Below are 21,327 nucleotides of genomic sequence, written 5' to 3' on the forward strand. Positions count from 1 at the left end.
TATAATCTGTCTGTGTTTTGAGAATTTATATTAAAGATTGTATTATTCCATAACTTGATGTGATTTCATATAAAACTGACTAAGTTTACAATCGAAACGTGACATAAATAGGCAAGAGTGCGAAATGCAAATAAGAATGCTTTGCCTTTTATAGTGTAATGATAAAAAGCTTTACATCTACATATCGATCTCATGCATAATATGTAGTTACTAGAAAAAAATATTCTTATATAGAATATAAGCAACTGATTCAGCATTCTACTTATATAGTAAATTAACTAGTAAATAAAGAGTATAAATATGAACCTAGAATAATGCGAACTAAAAAAAAAAACATTTTTAGACGTACAGTTGAATAAAAAGCACTTTGCACTTTGCCATTTTATTTTCCACTTCAATGTGTAATTTAGCTTCCTAGATAGAAGCGTAGAAAATCATTACAACATCGTAGTTGAAAAAAAAAACAAACAAAAAAAAACTCAGCCTACGCAAATGAATCATTGTGCTCGAGCAAGCCGCAGTAGAGCAGGGAACAAACCCTTTCATTGTTAAACCTACCCTACACTAGGTCATATCAGAAAAAGGTTCAATCAATGCCTAGCCATTCCATTTTAATCTTTCAAGGAATGCATATGCAAGTTAAATCTATGATAGCCTAGTACAAGTTCCTAAAAGAAATTGTAATTCACACAAAGCGAATGTAATAATTATTACACTAGATCGAATACGCAATGTTTTTTTTATAAAGGAAAATTATTGCTGCACTTAAAAGTCGTTTATTGGTCACTAAGTCCTTTAGTGCAGATTTCTCATAGTATATCTACATCACATAATAAGTTAGGTATATCGGCTGGCTGAGATCACTCCCGGAGAACACCAGTAACATTAAGAAGTTGCTGCGGTTCTTTGGTGATCCACGAACTTCCGTCAACAAAATACCCGTTAGACCTCTACTACTAAGTAACTAAAATATATCTACACTAAGTGACACTTCACTTAATGACTCTGAGTATGGTAGTTAGACGAAAAACTAATCAGAAATTGCCTAACTATTGTTAAACTATTTGACGTAACAACCACAGCCTTTGCATTCATAGTCTTCAAACCAGGTGTCCAGTTTTCTTTTGTTTTCCTCAACGCATTTCAAAGTTAATTCAGCCTGATGTTGCCATGTAGTAACACATGCTCTAAGTAAATGAACATTTAATCAACACTGCATACTGAGTCGATCGATCCGCTTCGAGCTTTTGTTGTGCGGTTAATTGCAGCGTAAGCCCTAATTACTTACTGTACTGTAGCGTTAAATTAACTTTTTATTGTTTTAATACTATTTTTAAAGGCATTCTATATTTGAAAAAAAATAATGAGGTTGATATGTGCCAGTCTTTCAGGTTTTCGTAGTTTCCGAGACATTTGAAAATTTGCCTTTGTCCTTAACATGAAATTAACAATAAAATATATTCGTGACTTATAAAATTTAATTATTATTATTATGAATAATAAACATTAATTTGGACTTTGCCATTTATCTATTTCAACTCAATATATGACTTTGATCACAGTCTTTCCAAACTATTAGTCCTACTTACTAAGCAATTAAAAAAAATTTATACGTCTAATAAAATTAATATATAACGAAAAGAGTGACTGCGCAATTAGATTTAGGTATTAGAAATATGTTTACCTTAACAATAATTTCTAATATTGATCGATTATTTTGTTTTTAAATTGTCGATTATATGTAAAATGATACTACGTACATAACTACATAGACAAGTATCAAATTGTGCTTATAATGAATCACGTAAAACAATTTACGTAATTGTTTGAGTTAAATATTGTTACTAAAATTATAGAATACATTCCAAATGCAATTTAAATATGTTAGATGAAATTAGTGTTTTCTCTTCCAACCATTCGTTCTTTTATTTATGAATGTTGGAATCTCTCTTATTTTGTAGTATCGCAAACCATCGACAACCTTTTTTGGATTTTGAGCGTGCTTAGTCATTTTGACCTATGTACGGAAACATAAAATTTCTTATCAACCATAGGTTACCGCAGCTGAAACCATGTATGAAAGCATTCTTATGGCATATTCATATAGTCGACTGGTGAAATACTACAAATAACAAAAAAAAATAGGAGACAATGACATCGTATAAGTCAGTATTCGTATTAAATGAATACAAAATAATACAGGATTAAATCATTTTAACTAGTTAATACTTACCAAGTTAATGTTTTTTATAACGATGAATATTTTGACTTGAGTCTTACATACACAAAGTCCACGTTCACGTTTTCCATTGCCTTTCACTTACCTGAAATTAAACAAACATGTTACAACATTTAGAAACGGTATTGTAAAATAAATAACTAAAAATGAAATTTTAATTACGAGTTAATTTCAACTTTGCAAATTTTATAAGATTCTTACAATTAATAAGTTAAGAAGATAACTGAAAAATAAATTGCTTTTCATCAGTTGTTTTTTTTATTTTATTTTTTTTAAGAGAAGGGGGCAAATAAGAGGCGGGAACACCAAAGTGTTACTGTGTAAACAAAGTCAGTTGGTTAAAGTTTAAAAACTTGTGGAGGCAAAATGAGATACGATCTCAAAGAACAAATATTGTACATAATGAAGGGTTATAAATGAATATTCTTCCGAAAACTAATGTTCAATTCTTTATTGCCTAGTTAACATTAGTACAGCCGCGCTCGAAATCTACGCCGACATACAACTGGCATAATGTGAATATTAACTGGCGCAAGTGAGCCAAATATGTTAGGTTAGCGTTATTGTTCTATTATACAAGCATGATGTAAACCAGGCATAATATTAAAATTTAACCATTTAGCTATACAGCTATATAAATACAGTTAATCAGAACTAGGGACCAAAATATAGGACGTCTAATGTCTTAGCGATTAATTTGCACAAGTAATTACTAAAGGTATTTTATACCAAATCTTGTGAAACTTAACACAAAAAAGGCGCTTAACTTTCAATTAAAATGTCACAAGGGTCACAAAAAATAACAATTAATTAACATAGTTTCAATCAATCAAGGCGTTGTACAAATAGTGTTAAAACCAGTTTTATTTACTGCAACATTCGAAGACCAGATTTAAAGTAAGAGTGAAAAAAAATACTTTCTCTTTTCAAAGGCCTTTCATTTAAATTAATGCAGATGTGATCCTACTTCCATTATCTTATAGAATATATTAGATTGTTTAGTCAGGTGGTAATTTATTACGACAGTCGGTATTACGAATTTTTGAGTACAGATTTAAAAATGTTTAATCAAATGCGCACTCACATAACATAAAATGAAACGGCAATAGCCTTATGGTCAAATATTCGGATTGCCGAACTTTTGGTGGTTGGATCGAATCCCTCTCCTTCGGTCACTGGACTATTGTAATAAACCATGATATGTAAAATTGTTTATCTATCCAATAAATTATTAATTAAGAAGGATATGGATAATGGATTCAAAATTGATAAAATTACTTAATTGTAAATGTCGTTGTCTTATGATCTGGTCAAGGTTGCGGGAGTATCATGGATGCGGGTTGCGCAGGACCGATCTTCGTGGCGATCTTTGGGGGAGGCCTATGCCCAGCAGTGGCTGTTACGAGGCTGAAATAGATGATGGATGAAATGTCGTTTCACGCATCTAAGCACTAATTAATCTTAAAATGAGATTAAACTTCATTCGCTTTTAGAAAATTATGCTACAGCTCCCTCGTCTTGGCAGAGGTACTGAACCTCCAGATAAGCTTGTGCTAAAAATATTTATATGTAATTCCTTTTAGTTCCTATAATAATAACAAATAATACCTTATTTTTTGGAATTCTGACCAACATTTACTAACACATATTTTTATTCATAAGGACTTAATATTTTTGAAGAACAATTTTATGCATACTAATATCTGAGCCCTTGAAAGTAAGATAACATAATATGTACACTCGAAGTAAAATTAATGAATATCTCAATTTACCTCGGGGGGCAACGCGCATAGATACTAGCGTTCGCGAATATTTTTTGCAAGGGAGAAAGTTTTAACACTTGTTTTACAGCGCTGTGTTTGCTTTCTTTTTTTCATTTTTTATCTGCAGATCTTCTAGTGTATAATTAAAAATTAAAATGATACATAACATGTTAACTACAACACATTAACACACACAGAATATAGTGAGTCGCAGTAACATTAAAATTACTACAAATTTTGTTTGCAACTTGAAGTCCTCATTGTCTTAAATTACATTGAGATTTTTGTTACTTCTAGAGGCATCATCATTGGCATCATCATGTCGATGACGATACGATGGCGATTGTCACAAATGTCGTGCTAGGCCCTCTGGTCTCTCTTACGTTTTTAATTTCATATATTTCAAAGTATTTTATGTCATAAGTAAATTCAACAAAGGGGCACCAATATTATGAATTGATAACTTTTTTTATTAGCACATGCCATAAGAAAATAAAGAATAAAATGCACTTTCATAACATAATTAATGCTCAAAAATTATCGTATTAACGTTAATGTTATTTACAGTAACATTTAAAATTAAAATAACTCAATAATTCAGATGAATTAAATATATTGTACAAAAGTAATTTATAAAAATAACATAACTTTTAAATTCGATTACATTGTAATTAACGAGCTAGTAGTTTTGATTTTGTAATCGGCCTTCATCGGAAGTTTATGACCAATAGGTTCTTAGGCAGCCGTCCTTGTTGCGGAATCGGTTGATACAAAATATTAAATTAATAGGAAATTGTAAAGTTACTTCATAACAAGAATTAAAAAGATATCCCCTCTGGATATTTTTATGTTTAAAATTCGCTATGAATAGCTAAAAATATTTGATATTTGTTTAAATAAACAACCTTTAAAAAACCACGCAAGTAAAAATTGTCATTTATTTGTAATCTAATTAAGTAGGCTTCTATAAAAATAAATTTTAGCAATTACCGTTGACGTTTAACATAAGTGAGATAAATTTACATTTGCGAAATGTCAACGCACTGTATTCAGGTCAAGATTTACGAAAAAAACAACACGTAAGTATTAATTACGAGTTATATTAGCAAGCACAGCACCGAAGAACAATAACGCATCACTCAAATACATGACAAAGGCTCGTTATACAACAGACATGTAAAAACACTTGCAAAGAACAGGTTACCTTAAAGAAGCTAAGTCCTAACGGGTCCCCGTTGCATCCCGGATCCACGACACCTACATACATGTTCGCCACATACGTCACAGTGTATTTATGCACACAGACGCGACATCAGCTGAGCGCGAAACTGTGTCAGTAGCGGTACCGTTAAACGGTACTTCGAAAAAAAAACCCACGCTGTCTCTACTCGTCAACAGATGGCGCTACTTATCGGTACTTGTAAACTATTTAATTTTAGAGTATGTTGACCTCATTTTACAACTATCTAATTGTATAATGATATATTAAGTATTACATATTTATACAGATTTGATAGAAACAATATAGGTCAAAGATAAGAACACTTCATTGACAACATATTATCTACGTATGATTGATGTGTTTTGCTACAAATTTTATAGTCAAGTGGCAAATTAAAATTATAGTTCAGCAAAATACTGAGGACATTCCATGAAACTCCACCTCATAGAAAAACATGATTGATTATGTTGTATCGAAAATGAATCTGCATTAATGCATCTCACAAAATCTAAGGAAAAAATGCTTGAGTTGATGTTTTTGAAAATCAAATATTATTATTAAATGGTCGTCATCATTTTGCTTACTTAGAACGCGAGAATAAAATGTTACTATTCAACAATAGATGGCACTGCCAGATTTTTAAAAAAATAATTTTCAAGCTTTGAAATTATTCAATCAAGTAGAATACTGATTAAATGCTTAACGATCACGGATACTTGTCTAATTATAATTGCTAACGAACATCTCTGACTTGAATAGTTCGTAAGAAAATACCGTTCCGTCTGGTTTTAATATGTGCCAAAGAGATACGAGGTTTATTCAATAGATGGCATTAGTTAACGGTAACCGAAAGTTTATCGTAAAAACTATTTTTTGTGTATGCAATACATACTTAAAATCTATGCTTTATATTGCAACTAATAAAAACCATTAAATCTATTGTCGTATTTAAGGAGCATGTCTTTTTACTTTACGTAAAGTTTTAACAGGCATATCTTACAATAAACTACATGCACAGATCGATGTTAGTCTATTTAGAGAGCATCCTTTGTTCTAAAAGTAGATATTTGATTTAGTTAAATTGTAAATATAGGACATCCTTAAAATTATTCTTGTAGTAAAAAAGAATTTCAATCTGTCTTTTAATACTAAAGTCTTTACGTCGCTTTTAGTAGTCGTATTGTCGTTTATCAGAAAAAATAAATAACATTTTATAACAACATCTTCAAAATATTTTCCAACAGCGAATATTCAAAACACAATAACAGATACAAATTTAAACCAAGATACACTGTCGCATAAACTAACCTAAACGGTAGACCTGTGTAATACAATCCTATAGTTATTCAACAAATTTTATGATAGGTCCAGACTAATGTTTGAAAACATTTTACATTTCTAAATAAGTATCAAAAACGTACAACAAACACTTTGTGAGACATCCAATTTATTTATCAATAAACTTCAATATGTCTTTCATAAGTGCATCGTATTGCATTTCAGCGTGATAATTTCATTTAAAATATAATAAAGAAATAATTGTACTTTCCAAGTCCAGAAGGATAACTCTTAAAGGTGTTCCTCTATTACTGCTAAATTAAATAAATTTGCAACATAACTTTAATGTGGAAGTACCTTTACACTAAAATCAGCATGTTTAACATCGCAGTCACCAGATAGCATTGTGCTTCGATAGGGGTCCGCTTGTATTGAGATAGCGTTTACATTCAAACGTCAGCAGTGGGACTGAACATTGCTTTGACTATAAAGAAACGGATTGAGCAAAAACCTACTTAGGTATAAAATAAATTCTGATTTTCGCAGTGGCTGACAAAGATGACAATCACACATGTGCACTTACGTCTTGAACGCATATTGGTACCAAAGTTTACACACACAATTCAAGCAAATTGTTAAATTATTGTTCGTTTATATGTCAGAGTGAATGCGCGCTCTTGATAGGTCCTGTCTTTCAAAAGTCAAAGGCACAGTCATCGATAGCACGAGCTCCCTTCTCTTGTTTAGTTACGTCTGTTGTCGGTACCGATACATATCTTTAGCCTAAAGCTAAAGGAAATTATGTGACATGAATTTTGTGTCCGTGTGCACTTACGAAATGCAAGTGAAGCTATAATACGCAAGATTATAGAGCCCTAAATGAAGGATTATATTTCCTATCTATTTTGTTTTTATATTTGCACATCCTTATCATTATATCTTTTAAATACCTATATTCTAGATCCTTTATGGTCTCTCTTTAAACTCAATATTAGTGGTAGTATTTTATCGGTTTATTTGTTAAAAGGTGTAGTAGAAGTATGACTGACGTCATGGACTGCTTAAGCAGTCAGACCATCATCATTAAGTGAACGGCATTGAGCGATCAGCAGTTGACATGGACCTGAGTATCGAGCAGTCGCTAAGAAAACAGCCTACGCCGACAGCTTGAATTAACCGATACCGACTGCTTAACACGTTCCATGCCATGTCGACTTTTTCGCCACTTCTCTAGTCGGTAACACTCTCTCTTTCTGCCTACCTCGTATCCCACAAAGTGGTGGGGTCGGTTTTTCTAATCAGTCTTTTCCATTTAAATCTGTTATAATATTAACAAATCCGTGTACAGCGGTTTAAAATGTGGAAGTTATTTAAAGATGAACTACGTATATGAGATGATATGTAAAGTAGGTTAGTCACCGGCGCGGGGTCGCGACAGCATCGCTAACTCCCGACGATCGATGTAATTAGTCAATTATTCAGCTCAACTATTCCGATCATATCTTGCTGGAAATATATAAAAATAATACTACAACGCTGTAAATTTTTGAAACAAAATGCATGCATTGTTTTACGTTAAGACACTCATTACCCTCTAGTCAGTTGGCCAAAAAAAGTAACCAATGCCGAAAGAGTAGTTTTGAAAGTATTGTTGTCTCTGTTTCTTCAGAGACAATGAGCAGGATAACAATATCCTACAGTTAAAACCAAAAGTTAGAGATGCGTCTAACATCTCTGTTACAATAATAATAGAGCCATGACACGCTTCTAACAGCTAATCTGTAAAATCGATTTCGTATTCAGCTCAGAGTAAATGGAGAAGAAAGGGCTTTAGTTCCTATAATACTATTATTACGTGAACTAGTGCGTTCAGTTTCATTCAAGTTTATACATGAGTAAACAATGAATATTAAATGAATAAGTTTTAATTAGTATCGTCCAACATTATTTGCATTTTACTTAAGCTTTATGTATTTAGTCGTAAACTGTTTCTAAAATTGTATATAAGCGCTAAAAGAAAATAATTGCAATGATTCCTTTGTTTTATTTTTTATATTGGATAAATGCAAATGAGTAGCAGATCGCCTAACATTAATTGATCCGACGCTCATGGACATCCACACCAGAGGAACCACAGATACGTTGCTGGCCTTTGTATATAACATTTTTAACAGTACAAATATTCACACAATATTAAGATTAATTACCTCGCACGCAAAAGCAACGTACGATGGATTAACGTAATCGACATATATGTTTTTTTTTAATTGTACGCTCAAATTAAAATAGATAATAAGTAAAGTAACAGGCGAGTTACATACAAAACTATACTCGTCTATGTAATTATACACCGGACAAATGTTCGTGATTGTTTTACCGTTTCCTATTTTAGATACATACAGAACTTCATCATATTATTTACAACTACGTTATTACCCTATTCAATATATGTTACATAGTAGGGACAGATATAAACACATGTAGATTGTAAAATCGCTCGCAAGTTGCCATCTTGAGAATTGGTATTGATATAAAAATTGTAGTAAAATATTTTACAACCTAACATTCAAAATGTATTATTAAAGTTAATCTAAAATAATCACTAGATTAACGATTTAAATTGCAATACCGAATATAGAAAGCTTTTAAAAGCAAAGTATTGTTTTTGTGAATTTGTTAATCCAAACTGCAGTATGTTACGTCAGTATTCTATTACGTAGTTATTGTTTCCTGAGCCTTTAAAAAAAGTTACCATTAGGCAGTGATTTATCTCTAACTTAAATCCAAAATAGCCCTATCGTGTTGCAGTCTGTTTATTTATAGCGCCATTAGCCTTAGACTACGTTATCTTACTGTCCTATTTTATAAGCTAAGAGCTTGTATTGAGCTTTATTCAGAAGTAATTGTTAATTTGGTTGTGAGAAACGATAAAATCATTATGTTATATCATTACGTTATAAACTATTACTTTAACATCGTTCGTGAATCGTCTGTATAAGCTAATAAACATCTCTCAAGCATGTAGTTATGCAATAAGCTGTATATCTCCAAACACGGAACTAAGATGTGATTTTTTTTACCTGACGCCGTAGTGGTGGCCACAGTTGTTATCGATGCAGTGCTCGATGTCGACGTCTCGCTGTTTGTGTTGGTCGCGTTAGACATCTCTACGATCCTGTCGACTGCGATACGATTCCCTGGCAGGACACCGGAACTCTCTGCCGCGTCTTGACTAACTTCTGCCACTTCGGTCTCCTCCACCCTCGGGCTCGGCGCCGTCTGGCTCAGGTCGTTAGCCACTATCACATTAACCGTCGTCAGCGATTCCATATCGGAGTTCTCGCCAGGGACCTGCGTGTTATCGATGTAAACAGCGGCCGACCGCGCCCCCAGCGTCTCCATTACACTCTCAGCTAACGATCGAGTTGACATCTCATCGATATCGATGTCTTGTTTAATATCGATAATGATTTGGTGTCGCTTGGTGCCGCTGCCCGAGGGGCTCTGCACCTGGTGTACACTGACCTGTGCCTCGGTGCCCGGCTGTGACATGTGGTGCTGGATGACATGCGTCAGCTGACCCTCGAGCGTATTGTCTCGGTTGCCCGCCATATTGCTTGTTCCCTCTTATAATCACACTATATATAATTCGCTCTCAATATCGATACCGATGCACAACACTATAATATACTTTCCGCGAAGACACTCGAAGCGATCAGACTTATCAGATTCAGTCAATTTAAATAAAATTATTGCACAAGAGAAGCGCTAATATAAGGATAAATAGTCGCGGGATATCTTTTACAAACTAATGAACACGGGTATCACACTCCTTAGGGCATAGGGTATATATAATCCATTGAACACACTCCGCTGGTTACCGTCCTTTAGTTCCGTATATCGTTTGTTTAGGCTGGCCACTGCAGGACTGCAACGCGCAGATGCATTGAAACTAGGTCAGGGGTCAACATCCTACCAAAATTGGTTTTTTGATATCGTACGTCGATTCTTTGTGCGTTTGGGTAAGCCGGAAATTCGAATGGCAGTGATCGTTCCGTTGGAGGCTCGGCTTGTCTCACATGGTCGTTGTATCGCGAGGCGTCGCCACAGGCCGCGGTGTTATTTGTTGTTGTGTTTGGAAGGCTGTGCGCGCTAGAGACACATTGACACGGTGTCCTATATTTTGAGAACGCGGACCGGTGAGGCGGCGGGTAGCCGTCGTAGCCACTGCAAAGCCTACGAAAGCGTAGCGCTACGCCGCCGCGCAACGTAGGCCTGACGTAGTACACTTCCGTGAATTTGTCTCGAGATTATTCTTAAGATTTTTACATTGTTATATTTTTACTTCCATAAAATTTTATTTATTGTTTTATTTAAACTAAAATGTGTAAAAAATATCGTAATCGTAAAATTATTTTATTTTTGAGAATACATTCAGTCATGTTAACAAAAAATCAAATATGACTTTATAAAAGAAAAGATAAAATATATAAATTTAAAACATTTTAAACAATACAAGGAGTCAAAAACGTCGACCTATTTTAATTAGGCTAATTTATACTTACCGACTTGAAAAGTAATTGTTAAAAACATTAATATTATTTACTTTTAACTACATTATAAATAGAAACCAAAACGATAGTAAATAGTACTATTATTATTACTATCGTTTTAGTTTTAAGTAAGAAACATTGTTTTATCCCGAGATATCTCAGGAAAAAGTCATACCGTGTGAACCATTTCACATTCGGCGGCACGTGCCTACGCATGCGCACTCTACTTATACTCTCCATCTCCTTCAAACCCGCTACCTCTGTCCCTCTCCGTACGCTTCGATCGTTTCACAATGACGAAAAAGCATATAATCGAATTTATGTTGGTCCCCGGGCCGGTACGTACCGTTAGCAAAAACGCACGTCTTTTTCACGGACGGCCTTGGACTAATTTCTGAAAGGCGAGCCTCTTCATGCTGGGCTACATTCAGGATATATGTCATCCGACTCTTTTCATAGTTTTTTGGGCTAAACTTTAACACTGCTCCCGTTTCTTTCATACTTTCGAAATGCCTTGTGTATTTAGTGCAGTAGACGTGCTAGAAATCTTTGCGATTTGAATACGAATACGTTTGAAAATGACATTAAATATTAATGATTTAAATATTAATATTCATTAAAATGAAGTAGAGAAAATTGACATTATTTAGCGTGCTTTATCGTAGGCATAAAAATTAAATCATGTAGTCAGCTAAGTTCATAAATGTCCCAACCGAGAAACTCGGAGTCTATCCAAATTGAAGTGACTACGCCATAGTCAATCCACGCTAGCCCAGTGTGGGTTAGTAGACTTCACACATATCTTTGTCCAGGTTGTATCATGTAAGAACGTCGAATAAATATACATATTAAATTCTGAAATTGTAAAACACATTGGCGCATAATGGGGATCGAACCGAAAAGTGTAAATTTCGGTCCAGTACGGTCAAACGCTAAATAACTGCACCACCGATACTCTAATAAAATCATAAATTACATCAAGAAATTGATGGCAGTCAAACCATCAGATTACCACTAGATGACCTAGTGATGACCTAATTTTATAAAATTAAAGTTCTTCTGTAATATTAAAATTACATTTATCCTTAACTGTGATTTGTAAAGAGTAACCATTTTCCATAATGATTTAAGATAAATAAACAGAAATATAATATTTTTAGTACAAAAGATTTCTTCTGCTAACTGTACCCGAATTTTCATTACGTAACACGAGGTATGATCTAACGTTCCCCCAAATAAGGAAACCCCATGTAAACAACACCTAAGTCAATAACTTTCTCCTTTACGTACAGTTAAAAATGTAATGTATGTCACTATGGAAATGAACCCTGTTTAAAACAGTTTTTAAAATTATTGTTAATTTAATTTATATAGGTACTTTTATAAAACTCTTTCTAATTGCTTACATTTGAACGAATGTTAAATTACATTTATTTTGAGAGATGAATCGCTGGAGATCACAAATATATAAATTTTCGTAACTCTAATTTTCCAATTGTGGGTTCCAGGTTATATATTTCATCTTGTATTTTAATTCATTCTTGTTTTATTTTTGTGACAATAGCAGTCTCGTTCCCTTACCCTCGGTGAAAATCTCTGAACACGAATTTTCTAAATTGTTTCAGTGGTTAAGAAGGTGGTGGTTTAATGGTTCAGGCCTTAGAACGTCAGATTTTTATATTTGCCATAACCAAATGATAAAATCATAAGGCATTTTTTCCGTAACAATCTTTTTTATTATCTATATTGTAAAATATAACAAAATGCAATGAAAGACATAGAAATAGTTATAATTCTGACATGTAAAAGCACTAATGAACCAATGGACAATTGCTAGAGGTCACACAACTTAATTTTACTACAGCATACCACGCAAGCTACAACATAAGCTACAAAAACAACACCTATAATAATCATACCCATATATTTGCAAAATTAGGAAAAATAACAGTGGTATTCTTAATTATTTTAAGATTATCAATACAATCTGTTCACTGCATTATCTACACAGATAGTCGAAATTACCATATAAATGCGAATGTTTTTATGGATGGATGGATGGATGTTTGTTTGAAGGTATCTCCGGAACAGCTCAATGGATCTTGATGAAATTTGGCACAGATGTAGAACATAGTCGGAAAGAACACATAGGCTACTTATTAAGTTTTTTTTAATTCCGCGCGGATGGAGTCGCTGACGACAGCTAGTAATTTATAATTTGATACAAATTAACAAGGAAATCTGTAAACATAAATATGGCCAATAACAAAAAAACCATTGCCATATTGGGTATATTAAAATCCAAAGTAACGTTTTTCGTTTTAGCCTTTAAATTTGAAAGAGGGATGGGAAGGTGACACAATGTCGTCGATACACAGTACATAGTACAGAAGTAGAGACAGGTGTTCGGTCGCAGTGGGCGGGACGCGGGACACTACGCTATGCGGTGTTTCCCAAGGACACCAGCTACGCCTAATGAATAACCTGACTCGCACGAAACGTACGAATCTGTATAAAAATCTATTTTATTATTGTATACGTTCAATCACTGCATAGATTTCGATATTTTTTGAAGAGTGGTTTTTTGCGTCAATGACTTCAACGATTCATGTAGATACATTCAGTAGTTCTGTGCCACACAACTTGAAACTATCGTATATCCCTCTTATATCCTTCCTTCTGGACGACGAACAAGGCGTTGCTCAATCTTTCTGGGGACGTTAACAGGGATTTCTTACTATATAATCTTATCTTATTTATATATTATATATATAGCATAGTCTGACAGAACACATAGAGTTACTTATTGAGTTTTTTTAACGCGCGAACGAAGTCACGAACATAAGTTAGTATACATTTAAATAAATATACTTATATAATTCATATTAATTTGACTTTAAACAATTAGAGTAGAAGCCTTTTATTCAAAATGAAAATAAAAACTAATTAAAAAAGTGCAAGATACACAAATAAAAAGCTACTTATTTCGTGATTAACTATGTGTTAAGAAAATATGTTACGAAATGCCAATTTGAACTTCTAAGGAAAATAATCTTAGAAGTTGGCATAAGAAAAGTTTGATAAGTTACCTGCGTTTGTAGCGCCTCCTCTCGAGCAAAAGTTTAATACTTTTTAATGTTGACATAATTAAAAAAAATCTCCCGATCGCTCACAATCGAGTTACGTTAATAAAAGAAGAAACTTATGGTAAGTTTAACTTAGCGAAAGTTCCGCTAAGTACAAACAACTTTTACTAGAAATATGATTGATTATGTTTCCAAATTATAACCTAATCAATCGGCTTCTTTGTTATATTACTTTCTTATTAACCTATGTAAGGAAATTAGTTCCACAGATTTCGTAATATGGCAAGGGTTTTTATATTTCTGGTCAGGCTATATAACAGATTTCAGAAGTATCTCTGACATTTTTAGTAATAATTCCAGTCTAGAACTATGTATAAAAACTACTTAACTGGTAATAAATTGTTTACGAGTAAAATACGTCATTTTATTTCTTTATAAAATTAGGTATGACTAGGCTATAGACCTAGACTAGGCTATAAATTTAGACTAGACCATAAATTAAAAGAGGCACGTGTGACACACCTGCGCATGGAGGCCTCAGTCAACACGATCGGACGTGACATAAGTCAGCGTCCCCTGTTATCCAATAGCGGTACTAAATTGCAAATTTAAAAGTAAAACCACCTGTGCTCACGTGCGCGTCTAACGGGAGAGAGATACCGCGACTGCCGAACTGCGTGCATTGACCCCCGAACACCGAACCGAATGCGTGTCCGTTGCGCAATCATATCCGAATGTTCTGTCATCGTTACTAGGGCTGTCAAAGTGGATTAGATTCAACAAATCTGTGATTTTATTTTTGTTACAATTTTACAGTTAACTGAGAATATACTTCACTTGAAATCTATAAATAAAATTCTAAATACATTTGACATAATATTACTTTTATTAAATGTAATATGTAACTTAAACTTAAAAACATATTGTGTATAAATAAATCAAGATTTCGAAAAAAAAGTGAACTACTAAATAAGTGAAAATACTGTATTTATATAAAACTTGATTTATTAATGTCATTTTAACTTTAAGAACTTAATATTAAAAATAGCATTAATTTTTAATGTAATATTTAGGCTGCATCTCTTAAAATATTTCTATGTTGACAGCCCTAACCATTACGGTTCTTTTAAGTATCCAACTGTCACGTAGATTTGCTCGTGGCGCGAATTTTAAAAATGGAACTGTTTTTTTTCTTTCTTTTTAAATAGGTCAGAATTTATATGTGGGTAGTGTTTGCGTTTTACGTTGTTTATGCTTACATTTCTGAAGAGACAGCTAGGTCACAGTTGAAGCCTAGGTTATCTAGGTAACCTTAAGCAAGGTTATATTGTTGTAAATAATATATGAGTGTGACTCAAATAATTCAGACTTTCTACTTCCAGATTTAGATTTTACATTTACATATTTTTACAATCATTACATTTTATAGCCGGCAATTTTTTTCATTTAATTAGACTATTATTCAATGGCTTTCTACGATACATTAATATATGTCAAATTAACTTGATTAAAACTTTTAGTCAATAAGAAGAGAGTTTAAAAAAATGGCAAAGGAAATGGGCTATCTCTAAGTAATAAAGACGTGTTTGAAGATATAAAAATTAATTGCGTTCCCACACTAAATAAAACATGTCTTACTACAAACATAACGGCATAGAGCGTAGTGCTTTTAGAAATAAAAAACTCTAGTCTCTAGTCGCGAACCGGTCGGGGTGAACGAACTCTTTCGGCACGTAATTCTATAACCGATCATCCATTAATAAATAACGTGAATTGATGGAAATATAAAAATGAATATGTCCCTTTAGTGATGATACCGCTAAAATAATATGCATTATAAATTGTAGATTTAAAGCTTAAAGTTATTTAATATCGCTAATTCAACAAAATTTAACGATTGGTTATTTAGAAAATCTGGTTTTATTTGTTCGTTGTTTACTTCATTGTTACACTTTTGTGACCCCTAAATGATTCTATACGATTTATTTTTATGTTGTGAATATAATTAAAAGTGCATATTTAAAATACCAGATGTTTAGATAATCACGTATGACGCTTTTAAGTATATTGAATTTTTTAACCTTGTATTTTCAATACTGAAACACCCTGTACACAAACAGAAAGGATGACATTGAATTTGTACACATCGGTAGTGGAAACTCAAGGTCATAATATATAATTATTTATATTCTAGATAATTGATCTTAACCTTTGGTTACTTATAAATCTTCTTATCCATATTCATTTTAAACTAACTGTCGCCCGCGACTCTGTCCGCGAAGAATAAAAAAAGTAATAAGTAGTATATGTGTTCTTCCAGACTATGTTCTACATCTATGCAAAATTTCATTAAGATCCGTTGAGCCGTTTCGGAGATACCTTGAAACAAACATCTATCCATCCATCGAAATATTCGCATTTATAATATTAGTAAGATTGTAAATTTTTCGTTGTAATCTAATCATTAAATCATAATTAACGGTAAGTAAAAAAAAATACCGAGATTTTTTTTATTTAGTGCTACTTTGTGTAAAAATATCAGTCAATGACCGCACAACAAAAAGTATTAGTTTAAGAAACAAATGTGTAATTGTTGCGTCTAGACATTTTCGTGTTCTATTGTTTAATTACTGAGATTTTTAATGACATTAATAGTTTCTTCGAATTTTATAATAATTTCGAAAAAATAGCATTTCATTATAATGAAAAAAAATTTGTTACTTTGATATTATCTGTAAGTGATTGTTTGTTTTCAAATAATAATAATGATTGATGAATCATCACAAAGTTTCCCCAATCTATGACTAAACTAGTAATAAATTTGAAAAATGGTATAGAAATTTTCTTAGGGTTTTAATTGTGATAATAAAAGATTCGTCAGGAAGTTTGAAGTTTGGTAGTACTAGGCTAACATACTACTAAACAGTTTAACTACTGAAGATAAATTACTGAATTATTTTTTTTTATATGAAAAGGTGGCAAACGAGCAAACGGTCACCTGAATTCGCCGAAATAGCGAGGCGACCGTTGCCCATAGACATTCGCAAATGCAGAATGCGTTGCCTATCTTTAATCAACGGAGGAGGGGACGAATTATCAGAAAACGTTTATTTAATTACATTATTCTGCTTACTAAAGCAACTTATTTTATTTTAAAGTTAGCATTTTCATGTAATCATCATCGCTAATGTGATTCAAGTAATTTAATTTGATAAAGAACTCTTTAATCAAACTTTTTGAATTAAAAATCAATGTCTCATTGACATTGGCACGTGTATTCATCATTTTTGTAAAGCATGTTGTCGGCTGGCGGTCCCACGGCATGGCATGGCGGTGTCTCGGATCGCGTCCACATAACGGCGGCGCGCACAGTTACACTGTATGTGGGTGAGGCTAACTGCGCGCACCGTTAGCGACGTCACGTCACTACAGTGATGGAACACGACAACTATCGATTAAATTTTATCGATAGTTGTAAAAACCTTATAACATTTTAGAAAGAAAACAAATGACATCTCACACTTCAAAATCTGCCTAGGTAGCCTACGAAGGTAACAGGCTAGGTAGGTTTGTAGACAAGTGCTAATATGATTCACTAATTAACAGATTTTAAAGTAATCATTAGTGTCAATTACTAACTAATTATCAAAACATGTAACATTAAGAAATCTATTTTTCGCCAATAAAACGTATTTACCGATAACACGATTCCTATATATCGATATCGTGTCTATCGATAAAAACAACGCTGTCACATCACTGGCCGTGTACCGTACGATGCTACGTCACGAAGAAAGGGACTGTAGCAACGGTACCGAGGGCCTTGCGGCGCGATCGCAGAACTGTCGCTTTTCTATCGCCCGGCCTCTGCCTGCTGCCCGGGGAAATAACTTAGTCTCCATTGAACGGTAGTTACTCTGCTCAGCGTGGCTACTAACTGATTGAGTATTAATTTTTTATTAACGATAAAATTTTAAACATACTTTACGTTGATTTGAATTGGAAATTGCATTTCTTTAGCTATGCAGTTAATAACTGCATAGAATATTTCTACTACTGTTCAAATAGGTTATGTTAGCCGGTCTTTTTATTTGGCGCGAAAATTATTTATTTATTTAACTCAGCATATATTAGGAAACAAAATGTTCTCATCTCAACCACATTTTTATGTGTGGTTTCTGCACGCTTTATCAACCACAAATTCTTTAAATAAATGATGTCATATTTTTGTACTTTTATAGTACAATGCGTTTCTTATTTAAACATGATACATGGTAAATATATCAAAGAAAGTATGGATGGATTGTGTGAAAGAGGATATGCGTAAGAAGAGGGTAAATTCAGATATGACGGCTGATAGAGATGTATGGAGGAGTAGTACATACTGTGCCGACCCTCCATAGGGATAAGGGCAGGTTGATGATGACATGGTAAATATATATGTATTTCCCGGCCGGTTATCGTCTCATTTCTCCACATTTATATGTAAAACCTTAACTTTAGTCAATTGTTTGTAAGTGTAATGTAAGCAATATACGGTTTATTTATCTATATATCGCGCTTTACCTCACTTTTCGCGCAATAAATTTAGTAACTTTTATCAATCGCTATTTGTTTTAAGTCGAGAATTCATGTTACAAAGTGAAAATATGAATGTACTCCTTAAATAAAATAAAGATCAAGGTTTAACCGTGATTTATAATTGTCCTGGGTCTTTTTTCAAGACTGACCTAGACTAAGTTACCTAGATTGAAATCCACGTGAGTTGAGCTTTAATTTAGTGTAAAAATGTTAAAATTCACTTGTCAAAGAGTCTTAAAAGTGCGTATGCGATTTGACTGTTTTAATGTTTATACATATAGTCTATTGAACTTTAATAAAGTTAGGTAACAAATTAATACAAATTTTGTATGTTCAAAACAATTTTACTTGTACTGTCATCTCGTACAATCTCATTGATCAGAGACAAAAAATTGTATTAAGACAAGATTCAGTGCAGTGGAAACTCACAGTTCAGTTATTCACAACTTATAACAAACATTTAAATGTTTTATGTCTTTTGTAAGTAACAAGCATCGTTGTAAGATCTTATTCATGTACCTCTTACTTTATAGCGATGTTGGTGTCAATGACCTTGGATTTGGCAAATTTAACAACGGTTTATAACAGGTACGTCTTTACAGCGGCAAATTTTAACATGTCGTTTTACAAATTAATTGTTCGTATCATCTGCATGAAAAATTATGTATGATAATAATTCTTAAATCTGAAAACAGTTTGATCTTTCTTAATAAAATTATTGAAATGAAAAAAGGACGTCTGTAATATTGTTAATTTGTTGATTTTATAAACTAACTAAGCGCACTGGTCGCTTAAGTACACTTAAACCCTGTGGGATTTTGTACTGCTGACTAATCAAAATTGTATATGTTTCTAAATTTTTTTTTGTACAATAAATTAAAAAAGGAATTAAAATATCACCTTTTGAAATAGTTTTATAATAGTAAAGTAATAATTAATATTTAAAAACTACACTAAGTACAGATACTAGTCATTGCAGAGAAATTATAATTAAAAAGAAAATGAGAAGAAAATTAAAAGCTTTTCCATTACTAAATTCAAGTACAGATTTCAACAAAAATCATTGGAATTATAACTTATTAATTGTACAAAGTAGAGCTACTTACACATTGGGTAAGTCTGTGTTTATACGTACTATTCGAATACTTATAGGTTCGAAGTTCGATTCCAAGCTAACCGCTATACTATATTTATGATAATTAAAGAGCTTCGAAAAGTCTTCATAGTTTCGAAGCCTTGTAACATAAGTACATAATTAATTAAAATACTTTTATAAAAGGAAAAAGCATTTTGATATTTTAAAAATATCAATAACGCCGTTAAAAATTGCAACTTATTTTAAATCTTAAGAATGCATTAAAACGGCAGAATAATGTACAAACATTATTGAAAGTGATGCATGTCTGATTTGGTATTGTTTGGCGCCAGATGCCATATGAAATTCAAATTGTAACTCTTCTTAGTCACGCCGATCCTTCCGTCAACAGTACATTCACCTTTTGATTCATGCCATTCATAATAACTTAGTAAAAACGAGATATATTCGTTGAAAAAAAAAAACTCATCTCATTTAATCACAAATAAATCTAAGTAATATTAAAATGTTCTACTTACCTCGTATTGTACTCGGCATTTTGCCAATCAAATCCTTTTCAAAAGAAAATAAACCAAGAATCCAAATAACACGCGTTATACACTGAAATTTAATTTTCCAAACACCGTCATGTCTTTGACATTGCTTTTAAAACACACGTTGAACAGAAAGACAGCACAGCACGAACACTTTATTATAGGTTATATAGGTCTTTGCTTAGAACTAAGCTGTCAACTGCAATTGTCAAAGTTCCCGCGCTTTCGAAAGCCGCTCGTATACGTCCTAGTGAGGTGGTGTGGCGGCAGATTGTGCTTTTTTCGTTCCGTCGACGCGCGCGGCGGACTACGGTTAACTGTAATTTTTTTTCGTGATGCGAAGAGTGGTAACGGTGCTGCCGGTTCTTCTAGCCGGTGGATCTTCGGATGCAGGAACGATCGATGTCCGATCAATTCGATTAACGAAAGTCTAATGCTGTTTGCGGCAGCCGATGAAGTTAACCTCTGGTACAGAACAAAATCCCAGCTGTTTGATGATAAAAGTTGGAGGGAATCAAGTTCTTTTCGATATGAGAATCAGAAAGCTAATTTTAGAAGTTCGTAATTACATATAAATCAGTTATTTTAATTTTGGAAGCATTTCCCACTGTAACTAACAGAGTTATCTTCTGTTATTTGTCTAGTACATTACAATATTTGTATCCTATACCTGTTAAGTCTTGCATTTCAAAGCTACGAAGATCATTCGTCCGTTTTCTGTTGAGGAGTTAACAGATAAAACTACTACGAATTTCTACCGTTATTCAAATGTTTCTCGTAACTTAGTAAAGCACGTCGAGAATATAAAGTTACAGTAAGATACAACTAATACCGTTCCTTAAAAGTAACTGATATTGAGCCCGCTAAGAGATGGTAACATTTTATGTGACACCTCAAACTTAGGTGATTGATCTTACACTACGAAATATACAATTTTACCTATTATTCAAAATGTAAGGTCAATATATCATGGAAT

The 21,327-nt window shown here is 33.0% G+C and overlaps 1 protein-coding gene across 1 annotated transcript in view; it reads right to left on the reverse strand.

Moving 5' to 3' along the window:
- LOC106715277 (probable nuclear hormone receptor HR3) overlaps positions 1-20,622 on the reverse strand; it is a 99,876-nt gene extending 79,254 nt beyond the window's left edge. Inside the window, exon 1 of the mRNA XM_014508531.2 lies at positions 20,337-20,622. Coding sequence (XP_014364017.1) covers positions 20,337-20,355 — 19 coding nt within the window. The 5' untranslated portion in view covers positions 20,356-20,622. The remainder of the gene's footprint in view (positions 1-20,336) is intronic.
- Between the last annotated feature and the right edge of the window lie 705 nt (positions 20,623-21,327).

The sequence above is a fragment of the Papilio machaon genome, chromosome 19 (assembly GCF_912999745.1).
Source record: "Papilio machaon chromosome 19, ilPapMach1.1, whole genome shotgun sequence".
In the NCBI taxonomy this organism is placed as follows: Eukaryota; Metazoa; Arthropoda; class Insecta; order Lepidoptera; family Papilionidae; genus Papilio; species Papilio machaon.